At 40.9% G+C, this 13,393-nt stretch overlaps 1 protein-coding gene across 1 annotated transcript in view; it reads left to right on the top strand.

Annotated features, from left to right (window-relative positions):
• The window catches only part of lrfn1 (leucine rich repeat and fibronectin type III domain containing 1), a 46,921-nt gene extending 33,528 nt beyond the window's left edge, over window positions 1-13,393 (top strand). The window contains exons 2-3 of the mRNA XM_084717920.1: window positions 6,715-8,110; window positions 11,474-13,393. Of these exons, the coding sequence (XP_084574046.1) occupies window positions 6,735-8,110; window positions 11,474-12,374 (2,277 nt within the window). The 5' untranslated portion in view covers window positions 6,715-6,734 and the 3' untranslated portion in view covers window positions 12,375-13,393. The remainder of the gene's footprint in view (window positions 1-6,714; window positions 8,111-11,473) is intronic.

Raw genomic sequence — 13,393 nt, 5'->3', positions numbered from 1 at the left:
GCATACGCTACCTTGTGTTTATACAGTGAATTCACATGCACACATGTTGTAATATATTTTTCACTGTTATTTAACATATTAAATGCACTTTAGTGAGTTTTGGTTACTTGTGTGAATGTTTACTGAGCTTAAACAGTTTTTCGCTTGAAAGTGAGATGAGAAGGAGTGAGAATAATCTCGAGTTAATTCTGTAAATATTATTGTGGTTTCCATAGGGTGTGTATAGTCTACTCCTCTACGCACCTGTAGATATGTTATTCTGTAAGTTGTTACATTTTTGTGAAGAATTCATTCCAGTGAAAACACTGTATTGAGGAAACACCACTTTTGTGATTATTTCAGCCCTTCCTCAGGGGCACAACGACAGCAACGCCAGAAGTCGTGCACAGCAAATCCTCCCCCTCCCCTGACTGCCACTGCCATGGAAGGAGCAGCTTGTTATCTCACACAAGCTTCAGCATTTAAATTAACTTTTTTAAATTCATGCTTGTTTTCCCTCCCACTCAAATACACCTCTAATACAGATGAGAGTCATCAGGCATTAGTGTCCAGAGGGAGAGCTACTTAGCTGTCAAATATACCTGAATTTCTTTACTACTGTAAGTCTGATGTGCATTTTAAGCTGTTCCATGCAGCAAAATTAAGAAGAAAAAAAAACATAAGAAAAACAAATTTGTATAGGTCTTTGTACTTGCAGATGTTCGGTATTATAAAGAAATAAATCTGGTAACATTTTACAATAAGGATACATAATATAACATTAATTAAATCATTGTAAGTATTAACTCTCAGTTAAGTCATTTCATTAACAGAAAATTGTAGAAAAAGTTAATGTAGAGGTTTGTTGTTCCTCAATCTGTATGTAGATGTCTGTTAAACAGACATCTACATGACGTCTACATTTTTGTGCATTACTTAACCATTTATTAATGTTGTTTGTGACCCTTATTGAAACCATATATCCCATGTATTACTTAAGTAAGACTTCATGAATGCATCATTAGTGTTGAATAAGTGTTAACAAGAAACATTTTTTAATAGTTAGCCCTACTTAATACCAAAATGTTGGACTCTACTGTGTGTGTCCTTCCAGTTAATTAAGTTTTTTTTATAAAGGCATAGAGAAAAAAAAAGGATTTAACCACTTAATTTATCAAGCTACACAGGTAGAAGACTTAATAGACTTTCAAAAACAAACAGACAAACAAAAACGTTTTCCTCACTGTCTGTACTCATTTTCTCATTTTACACACTGATTCTGCTGTTATGTCACATGTTGGTGGTGTGACTGAATAACACTCCCGTCAAATGACTGACTGTTTGCATGTCACTTGAAGCACACTCCATTATCAGGGGAAATGAGAGGCTGTTTGTGCGCCAGGGTGTGTTTTTTGTGTACTTTCATGGCAGTTTGTATTTAATGTACTTAAACCTACTACAAGGAGTTTTAACTGGTTGTGAAACAGTCTCAATACTGATGCCTCTATTTGACCTACATAAGTTAACGAGACCAAGAAGATCAGCTATTTCCATGTAGTTATTTTTACTGCTGCCATCGGGTCCAAATTCCCTTGAATCAGATGAAGTGTTTGTGTTTACATTTCCCCAGGTACAGTAACAGTGAGTAGTACTTTTTTTTTTTTTTTTTAGGTTATATTTTATGAGCATTTCAGTTAAAACACTACGGCTTTTCTCCACGGGGTCCTCCAAAATCAACAAAATATGAAAGATCCTTGTAGTAGCTTTAATATAGTCAGAATTAAAGTGTTGCTTGAGCCTGAAAAAAATCCTGGGAATCATTTTGCAGAACAGCAAATTGTAGGAAAAAAGTCAATATCATTATTTTCTTAATATATTTATGGTAATACTTTCCAATTGGATAAATTAATTATCATTATTTTTTAATTAATATTAAGCCCACCTCCAGTTATGTTTTAAACAATAGGGTTTTTTTTCTTTTTGCAAAATAAAAAAAAAAAAAGCCATTGTTAAAATGGCTTACATAAAGCTGTACACCATGCCTTCATTTAGTATTCAAGGATTCATGAATATGCAAATAGTCCCCACCCAATTACACTGAGATGGTTTAACAAACAATTAATAACTTCTTGTAGTAGCTTTAATAATAAAAATGTATTTATTTTAGATATAATAGTAAAACAACAGAGCAAGACATTTTATCATTGCTCATTTTTTTTATCACTGGCTCAAAATTCCATATCTTTCTTATGCAGCTCAGATCTCATGTTCAGGTTGTTTCTGCAGGTCTTCGGGGTGTTTTAACCATTCAGACTCATAGTAATTCAGCCTTTTGTAGCCAACGGCAACAAATGTCAAAGGAAGCTCGATGGATTTTAGGCTGTGGGATGGATACAAATTTAGAAAACTTGAGCATAGTGTTGAGTGTCTGGTTCACTCCAGGAGGGCTTAAAGGGGTCCAGATCTTGAAATTATAACAAATTTTAATGCTAATCTCACTATATTCAGAATTAAATAGGGGTCTAATTAAATTGGACCTCACAAATAAAGTTGTAACTTGTAAGTTCAATGTAAAACTAGTTTCTAAAGCTGCATGCAGATTGTTGATAGCTCCATATGTTTATAGGTCTAAATGCCTGTACCATATGTTTATCGGTGTATTTGCATGCATAACTTTGTGTATCATATGTTTGCATGGGTGTATGTAAATGTGTGTGATCTGAGTAATCCCCTGTGAAGTGTTGTTTTCCTGCACGACTGGACACAAAAACAAGCCTAAACTCCAGTTCACCTTGTGTTCCCTCCTCTACATATTGATTCGGTGGACCGCCGCTAATATTAAGCAATAAAACAGAAATAGAAATGTGAGGCGGAGCTGCCCTTTTCTTTTAATTTTCACTCGGCCATTCATACATCTGTTCATGTCCCTCCTCACCTCCTCAGCACCCATTAAGATTGCTTTTTGGGCAGCCCGACATCATCTTAATGCAATTCAAAGACCTACATTCTACACCAGAGTTGCCGTGGCAACAACGCCCCCCCCCCACCCCACTCCCTCCCCAAGATGCTGAAAGATCAATAGAGTATCCTCGACGGTGTGGCAGGAAATGCTCTGGCACAGATGGTCCTCTGAGAAACCACGAGCTTTGTGGCCTAGTTAGCATCTGAAAACTAACACAATCGAGTAAGGTCACTATTATACTGAAATTTAACAAACTTGTGCAACAATATTAAATTAAATCTGAACCAAAAGACCACAGGACTGGAGCCTGTTTAACAGGAAGTCTGATCTGCACTGCTGTAGCCTACTTTATTGTTTTCCCTGCGTCTGTAAAAAGGGAAATCTGGGGAATTAATTTAGACAAGGCAGGAGCACTGTGCTGCCAACAATAAAGGAGCGTTGCTAAATAAATAAATTGTCTCTGGGGGGATTGGAACTTTTCTCACAAAGTGTACCACCTAGTGTGTGTTTTAAGCACATAGAAATGGTTTATTGTGTGTATTCTTTGTTGAATAAGGTGCACAGTTTCTGTTTCGGAGATGGAGCTAAACCTGCAGAGTCAGAACAAGGAGGGAGAGAAGTGTAGATACAAACCAAGCAAAGGTTTGGGTTTAGTGTCTATCTTAAATACAGTTTAATGGTCTGTACATCTTCAGCGTGTGACCCAGACCTTGAGAACACACTGAACACACCAACCAAACATCTTACATGGTTGCACACTAAATGCACTTTATGTAGCCCTGTGTAGCCTGTGCACGCTCTGTAGTGTTGTTGTAGCACCTTGGTCCCTGAGGAACGTTTTGTTTCACTAGTAGCCTACAAGCTACATGGTTGAAATGTCAAATAAAGTCTGCAGAACAAATATCTGTAAACACATTCATAAAAGAAAGATTGCGCTTACAGTTCTCACATTTGTCTTTATATTTTTTAACTGAAATCTACATTTTTTAAAGCCATTTTTGCACACATTTGCATTTATATGCATATTTCTTAGAACAAAACCACATTTCTTTTGTTCATGTTCATTTTTTGGTTTTAGCAATGTAGTTTTATTGTTGTTGTTTTTTCACACTTGCCTTGGCAATGTAAACCTCTGTTTCCCATGCCAATAAAGCTCTTTTGAACTGAAATTGAATTGAAAAAAATAGTCTACACAAAGAGTAGCAGTATAATGCATTTTAACCACCTAAAAAAGACAGTTTGGAAAGTAACACTCTACACTACGCTCCCTTTCACAAAAACCTCACAGAACACAGGAGCTGTTGGACAGCCGCTGCCTCAGTTAGGCTGTGTGTGTTATTGTATGACTGATTTTAGGCTGATAACATTCCTCACTGATTACAATACACGCCTGCTTTATTAAATGATGCACCTACTTCACTGCACGACTCCCTCCATGACACAACTTGCTGTATTAATGGACCAAACTACAATCTTTTTCTAAACATACCCAAGTTTTTTTTTTTGGCTAAACCCACCCATGTAGTTTGGGTGGTTAATCATAGTGCAGTTTCAGGGCTGGTGTAGCAGGCAGGTCCTGCACTTCTGTGTAGCTACAGTTTGACCTATCTGACATTAGCTAAATGAAATTAGCTAGCTAACAACTGATGGATTAGCGAGTGAGCTAGCTAGCGTTTTGCTAACATCTTCAAACTGTTTTTCTTTTCATAGACGAGCCAAGCAGATTGCATATCTTAGTACAGGAAACAGGGAAGAAGAAATTTGACCATGGTTCCAAAGGGGGCAGGTTAGGAAAGGTCAACATTTCAGATTTCTATTAAAACTAACTTATAATACTTTTTAGATGCATACTATTATATTCACAAGACCCTAAATTACATAGTTTGGAGGCTATTGTGGATTTTGGTCTCCAGTGGCTTTAAATGTATTATATAAATTAGATGTAATACAACTGTCAGGGTTGACTAAATTCTATCAACAACCTTTGAGAAACTCTCCCACTGGCCTGAACTCGTGCTTCAAGCTGTTCCACTTGCCTCATAAAATGACATCAGACAAACCCAGATTTTAATGAGAGCTCTGATTGGACAGCGGTATTTCATAGTTAACGAGGTGCCCTGTTGTCTGTCAGATAGTAGCCAGCCAGACAGCCAGCAGTGTCAGTGTGTATGTGTGCGTGTGTGCGTGTGTGTGTGTGTGTGTGTGTGTGTGTGTGTGTGTGTGTGTGTGTGTGTGTGTGTGTGTGCAAGAGAGCGCAAAGGGAAAAAGCAACTGGGAATTTTCATTGCTGTCTAGCAAATGCAGCACAGGTTGAAGTGAAATGACAGCAATACACTCACAATTTCTCACTTCTCTCACTATCTCGAACATGCATAACAACTCTTATCAGACTCAAGTTTGTTTTGTTGCAGACATGGGTGAAAACAGTGTCTGTGCAGAGCATGTGAATGAGGCAAAGCTTGAGAAATGGAGGAACAGAGCTTTATTTCTGCCATGAAATTTGACATATGACATTTATTCCAGGCGCTTTTTTTAAATCAAATTTAATTTAGGACTTCTTCTACGCTATGCTTTTTGCTTTGGGCCCGCTGGGGGACAAAATCGGTGGTGTTAAAACGTCAGTGCCACCTCAACATGGTGGAACGCAGATAAAGGGGCTCTAAAATTAGTCCTGACAAATTGGATGAAGCATCAAAAATGGTGGAAAAACAGACACAATTTGTGTTTAAAATCCACAGCCAGGTTTTCCTGTATGAATTAAAATAATTATGCTGGACCTCCAAAAAACAGACATTGCCTTTTGATTGACATATTGGATCCGGCAGGGATAAAAAAAAAAAATGTCACCCTGTGGGGTTGGATGTCATTCTCTAAACCTAGAAAAGTCAGTTGTCATCCTTTTACTTTATCTGCATTAACAGGCTCTCTCATCAACGGTGGCGCTTAAGGCATTAGCAATCAAGATGGATGCCAGAGAGGGTAAAACCACCGACAATGTGGCATCAGCACATCACCATTTGTGTTCCACTGAGGTCTCTTATGGTTATTACAGCAAACATCACTTTTTACTCCTGTCACCACAGGCGTGTTCTCTCCCAGACTGAAATCAATACCTCTAATGGAAATCAGAGAGTCAGAACATCCTCAATGCCTCCATCGGATCAGATGGACTGGAAAACAAGCCGTATTCCCACCGTTTTCACCTTTACTTTTTGCTGCCGTGATTTACATGACAGGTTTCTGTCTAATTCTGCTGTACATCTCAGAACCATAGGGAGAGTAGAGAGCATGAAAAGGTCATGAAAATCCTTGAGCGCTGTTGACAAGTGCCCTTTTCTACCTTTAATTCTCCATCCTGATGTGGAGTTTCAGAGCGAGAAAAACAAGCCTTGTTATATGATGGAAATGTACGTGGCATATGGTTACCGTGTGTAGGAAAACCGCCTTGTGATCACTCAAGAAATTATATGGTTCAGCAGTGATGCAGCCTGGTGGTGGCACAAAAAAACATTCTATTATTTCCATTAAAAGGCTACAGAGACATGGGCTGACAGAGTTGGTGCAGCCTTTCATCATCCCAGGTGCCATTATTTCAGAAAAGCTCCATTTCATTTTGTGATTGATACCTCGCTGGCAGTCTCAGCAGTCTTGGTCAGACTCTGGATTTCTGCAGCAGGGTCTCATAAAGGCTATGATGCTATTTATTAATTCAAAAGTCTCTATTTTTTGACTCAGCGTCTCTCTTATTTTGTCTTTGTCTGTCTTACATACAGGACCTGGAAGCAGATCAACAATGGAGCGGCTGGTCGTGTGCGTGCTGCTCTGTGCGGCTCTGGTGAAGGGCTACAGCTGCCCTGGCCGCTGCATCTGCCAGCACCTCTCCCCCACTCTGACTCTGCTCTGTGCCAAGACCGGGCTGTTGTTTGTGCCCCCCACCATCGACCGCAAGACCGTCGAGCTGCGACTCACCGACAACTTCATCACCATCATCCGCAGGAAAGACTTTTTCAACATGACGAGTCTGGTGCACCTTACGTTGTCCCGTAACACCATCAGTCAGATCACGCCCCACGCTTTCGTCGGCCTGCGCTCCCTGCGAGCGCTCCACATGGACGGAAACCGCCTCAGCGTGATAAAAACTGACCACTTTAAAGGCCTCATCAACCTGCGGCACCTCATCCTCGGGAACAACCAGATCCACCAGGTGGCCGCCTCTTCCTTTGACGAGTTTGTGTCCACCATAGAGGACTTGGATCTGTCCAATAACAACTTGCGCAGCCTTCCTTGGGAAGCCATAGCCAGAATGACCAACATCAACACGCTCACGCTGGACCACAACCTGATCGACCACATAGGAGCGGGGACTTTTACGCTTCTCACTAAGCTGGTCCGCCTAGACATGACCTCCAACAGGCTGCAGAAGCTGCCGCCAGACAGCCTGTTCCAGCACGCACAGGTGCTGTCAGACGCCAAAGGCTCCAGCTCATCCACGCTAGCAGTGAGCTTCGGCGGAAACCCTCTCCACTGCAACTGCGAGCTGCTGTGGCTGCGCAGGCTGACACGAGAGGATGATCTGGAGACCTGTGCCTCACCAGAGCACCTCATGGATAAGTATTTCTGGTCTATCCAAGAGGAAGAGTTTATCTGCGAGCCTCCGCTGATCACCAAACATCTCGCCACAAAGCCCTACGTGATGGAGGGGCAGGGCGTGACTCTTAAATGTAAAGCAGTGGGTGATCCGGACCCTGATATCCACTGGCGGTCACCAGACGGCAAGCTGGTGCATAATAACTCCCGCACCATCCTGTATGATAATGGCACCCTTGATATTCTCATCACCACGCTGAAGGACAGCGGGGCGTTTAATTGTGTGGCATCCAATGCCGCAGGCATCGCCACAGCTGCTGTTGAGATCAACATGATCCCCTTACCCTTGTTTGTTAACAACACAGGCCACATGCGCGAGGACCCCGGCCTCTCAGACATCACCACCTCCTCCAAATCTGGCAACGATACCAAGGGCTACGACAAGCAGGACAGGAGGGTGATGGTCACCGAGCTGACCTCCTCCTCCGCTGTGATCCGTTGGCCGTCTGAGCGCCACATCCCCGGCATCAGGATGTACCAGATTCAGTACAACAGCACAGCGGATGATACTTTGGTGTACAGGTAAGCCATGGTGGAGGGACGGGAGTGGGTGGGGGAGCAGGGACACGAGGAAAGGTGAGACATCTGGAGTTACCATCTGCTGAATGACACGGTGGTACATAATGGCAGATTGACAGATCCCAAAGACGCAAAATGATTAAGTACGACCAAAAATAAGCAGAACCCCTATAGTGTGATCTTGAAGAAAAACTGAGGAAGGTTCCATAAATGACAATACATTAAAATATACAGTAGAGTTAAGATATTTAGAGCCTCAGTAAACAATTTTCAATCTCTGATATTTGATTTTCACCATCAGCTGAATAGACTGTGGAGTCCAACTCTCTAAAGCACCAAAGAGCCTTTTCAGCATCATTAAAATATAATATGACAATAAACAATAACATGAGGGCCAACTACTACACTGCATGTAACTGTTTGTATCATTAGCGAGTGTCTGTATTAATTGGTAGAAACACAGAGTGTGATTAGATGTGGTTGTCTAATGATAGGCTTGGTTGCAGTGGTGGAATAAGTATTCAGATCATTTACTTACTGTAGGTAAATTAACAACACGCTATAAAATACAAACACTGATGCATTGATGTGTAAGCAGTATTTCATTGTTGTAGCTGTTGGAAGTGGAGCTAGTATTAACTGTATTATATGTAGTTTGTTAGTTTAATGTAATGGTTTGCAACCTGAGGGTCAGACCCCTTTCAAGGGGTCACAACGGGTTATGTGATTATTAATGGGAGACACAAGAAGAAGCAAAAAAAAAGAAAAAGAAAGTTCTACTATATCAGTTTGTATTGATTTTTCTATAAAACTTTTCTCTAATCTGTGGTTTATTTGTGAAATTTTCAATGATTTGACCTTTCTGGCCTTCAAACAGTTATTTAAATTAAACCATTTGAGACGTTCAGAGGGGAAATGTCAAGTAGCTCGCAGACATCTGAAACATGACAGCAGGCCCCAACTAGACTTTTATGGAAGGGGTCACAAGCCAGAAAGGTTGGCCATGAATGATTTATTTTTTAAGAACATATTGTATACTGAACAAAAATATAAATGCAACAGAAAAAAAGAGACATTTATTTGGCACTGAACTATGACTGTTTCACAGATTTGCAGTTCCCGTTCGAGTGGAGCAGGTCATGACTTTACCATCCTGTGAAAAAAAAAAATGAATCTGTGAAGTAGCGACACTTCATTGCCAAATAAGTGGGGGGTTTTTTCAAGATAAACCTGCACATTTTAGAGTGGCCTTTTGTGGTGACCAGTCATAGGCACACCTGTTCAATAATCATGCTGTTTAATCAGCATCAGTGCTCAACAACACAGATGTTAAGTCTCAGATCTTTTACTTGAACTCCTGTAAAATGGGAGCAAAAACTATTGTGTTAAAATTTATGTTGAGTATATGTTATAAAGTCATCATATTTTTTAATGTAAGAAAGTAATTAGTAACCGTAGCTGTTAGATTAAACAGCACAATATTAAAGTAAATAAAGGGTAAAGTAAAATAGAATTTCTCAAATGAAGTACAAGAACCTCAAAATTGTCTCAAAAGTAATTGACAAAAATGTCAGCATCTCCTGTGAAATAAATGTACGACTGTACAAGTCCAAGTAAGTGCTTGGTTGCAAAAACATAGGCATACTGTAAAAGCACAAGATCAATATGCTGTATAAATTAAAGGGACAGTTCACTCCAAAATAAAAAAAAAAAAAAAATACACATTTTCCTCTTACTTAGTAAAATGTGCAGAAACTACTTTAAAATGTAAAGTAGAACTTTCATTCTTTGTACTAGAAACAAAACAGTTCCTACATGAGACTGCTCACAACAAGCTCTGTGCTTAATTTTGAATAAGTGGGTCATGATTTGTGGAAAGAGATGTTAAAGTCGACATGGAATACTTATACTTACTTATATTATTTATCTCATTATAGATATAGATATATAGATATTATAAGCATCTACATAATCATATTTTACTATATGTTTTGCATATAAAATCTTAATCTGAAAAGTAACTTGTAACAATAGCTGTGAAATGAAGGTGCTGAGTATAAAGTAAATGAGTATACTCATTTGGCACACCCACACCACCACACCCAGAGGCAGAGACCAGAAACTAAGCTGAAATTGTCTGTAGTTCTTCCCTACATTCAGTGACATCACTGTGACATCACTGGATGCGGGAGGAACATCAGATTTTGCGGCAGGAGAGCTCATCTGTCTTGGTCGATATAACGGCACTGAAGAATTTATTGCTTCAGCTGATTTACAATCAACATTGACTGAACATCTACATGAAAAGTGCTGAATTTTTACCTTTAAATACATTATTTGAATTATTTCCCCCACTGCTTGGTTGCAAAAAACAGAAAATATTATAGAAGCACAAGGTCAATATACTGTATAAGGTAAGTTGCAATGTGTAATATATAAAGTGCAGACAAAAATGGCAAAACCAATACACCTGTGCTACAATTAAAATCTGTTAATGGTTATGCGAAATGAGCTCCCTCTTTCTTGAAAAGTGAGTGCAAACATTTGCAAACCTTATTTAAATACAGTTTTAAATATGAGATTAAGTTTGATGTGCTTCTAATGCAATATGTGACTCACATGAACCGAACGGAGAAATACTTCAGGATTTATGCATTCATGGAGCGAGTTAATAATAGTGGTCGACTTCCCTTTTTTTGAGGTTTTATCAGATATAATGAGCCGCTCTCCTGTATAATTTTCTCATCCGGTTTAGGCATGGAGCTGAGTGTTGTTTTGTCTTTAGGTGGTACATTATTACCTACAAATGATAACCATCAAAGCCCCCCTTTAGGGAAAAGGAACAAGCTTCTAATTATATTAACGCCAATGCTGACCTGAAGACAATGCCATGCTCCGATGTATTTAGAGTGGTGTAATCCTGCGGTTGCCAACGAAATGTGACCTCAGGTATTCACACATCAAAAGTGCTTTCGCATCATGCGTCACTTGTCCTGCAGCCCGCAGCTGTTGTGGCATATTCTTTAGACAGCAAGCCTCCTCTGTCGTGTTTATCACCTTGGAGTTTACCCTCGCTGTCATTTCATACACAAACCCAGTGGAGCAACTTCTCACAGCTTTTTTATCATATAACATCGTCTCTCATAAGTCAGTTTTAATGAAGTGTTGTGCTTTTTATGTTTGTCTAGCAGAATGAGTGATATTTAATGCTAGAGCTGCGGCGGCCCTGTTGTCTTTTTGTTGTGCGGAGTTGACACCTTTGTGTGATTTAATACACCTTATGCAAATCAGTAAATGTGGGCGTTGTAATTCTGATGATTAATCGTCCACATCTTTACCACCTCGCTGTGTCTCCTCTCTCTGCAGAATGATCCCATCCACCAGCAAGAACTTCTTAATCAATGATCTGGCCGCAGGGCGTGAGTATGACCTTTGTGTGCTGGCGGTTTACGACGACGGCATCACATCATTAACGGCCACACGTGTGGTCGGCTGCGTGCAGTTCCACACGGCCAGCGAGGTCAGCCAGTGCCGCTTCATGCACAGCCAGTTCCTGGGAGGCACTATGATCATCATTATTGGTGGTATAATCGTTGCTTCTGTTCTGGTTTTCATTATCATCCTGATGATCCGTTACAAGGCCTACAGCAGCCCAGAGGACGCCAAGACCAAGGTCAGCTCCAGCATGCACTCCCAGACCAACGGCAGCCAGCAGCGGCTGCAGCGCTCTGCCTCTAAGCAGCCGTCCGATGAGGGCCAGCGTGAAGCCTCAGCGCCCAAAGAGTGCATGGCGCTGGTGCTGAGGGTGGACAGCGAGAAGAGGGAGGATCCGGGAGCCACCACTGCCATCCTGGAGGTGGAGCTGCCTCCACTGAGCGCAGACAAGTTGAAGAGGAGGACCAGCCTGGACGCACAGCACTCCGGCCCACCGTCCGAGGACACGCAGACGGACAGTAGCCTGACGGGCTCCACCATGTCCCTGTGTCTCATAGGCCCGAACGCCGGCACCAAGGAGGCTCCCCGGCTCAAGGACAAGAAAAGCGCCCTCGCCAACATGGGGCTGCTCCCTAATGAGCTTGCACGAACTAGGCACAGATTCTCTTTCGACGGAGGGGATTACTCCATTTTTCAGAGTCATAGTTACCCGCGCAGGGCGAGGACGAGGTGGCACAAGTCCACCAACCAGCTCAACATGGAGTCGTCGCCGCTTGCCAACAGGAGAGTTACGTTCAGCAGCACTGAGTGGATGCTGGAGAGCACAGTGTGAGAGGGAAAGCTCAAACGTACACATGTAAAAACACAAACATGCCATATAAAACACACACGTTTTCTCCTCTCGCACACAGCAAACAAAGCACATTAACTAAGACAAGCAAACTTTCTGTGAGTCGCTGGAGAAGAACGCAGTCTCCCATCATCCTGCCTCCTCATCATACTCCCAGAGAGGTTTGTCGGCCATGTCCTTTCTTTATGCAGCAGTGCCTTATTCTGAAAAAAATGTACGAATGGAGGATGCTGCTCACTGTAGTCATAAACCTTCCTCTCTCTTATCATTGCCTCCCGCCCTGATAACAGGAGGCATTTCTTTGGATTTTTGTTTTTTCCTCCGTTTTCTGTGACATGCCAAGGGAGTGTGGTGATTGGATGTGACTGTTTTAATTGTTAAAAAACACAACAAAAAAAAAAACAAGAAAAAAAAAAAACTCCATCATTAACTGTAAAGTGAAACAGCCAGGTATCCTGTTATGTCAATCATGTTTTTGGGTTCTTTCAAAAGATTAATAAAAAAGAAAAAAAAACTTTTGCACAGAAGACACGAGATACAAGGACAAGTATCACCACCAGTCTATACAATAATAATAATGATTAAAAAAAGAGAACGGGATTTTACACATGCCGATTTCTAAAGTTAGAGCACAGAGAGGACGGACCTGCTGGAAACTGAGCGTGGATTCCTCTTTAACGGTCGGACTGTATGATGTTAAATAGGTAACTGTTCCAGATGTGACTGTATATTAATCGGTACTGTATCTGGCTGGTCTAGATAAAAAGACAACCAACAAAAAAGACATATATAAGTATATTAAAAACATTGGTGTATGTGTACTAACTATGTAAGTAAGTAAGTCATATGTCACATGACTTTTTACAAAGCATTTGGGTGTTGGCTGCAAGTTTTTACATTAAAAACCTGTGTCATCACACCTCTCCCTATTTAGTATGTCAAAGTTTGGACCATTTATCCCCTTGCGAAGGGTATTAAATTTTTTGTGTGGGTTAACTGTA

This window comes from Lutjanus erythropterus, chromosome 4 (assembly GCF_056507025.1).
Source record: "Lutjanus erythropterus isolate fLutEry1 chromosome 4, fLutEry1.hap2, whole genome shotgun sequence".
NCBI lineage: Eukaryota > Metazoa > Chordata > Actinopteri > Lutjaniformes > Lutjanidae > Lutjanus > Lutjanus erythropterus.
Note: the sequence above shows the minus strand (reverse complement) of the source record. Positions and strands in the feature narration are given on the sequence as shown.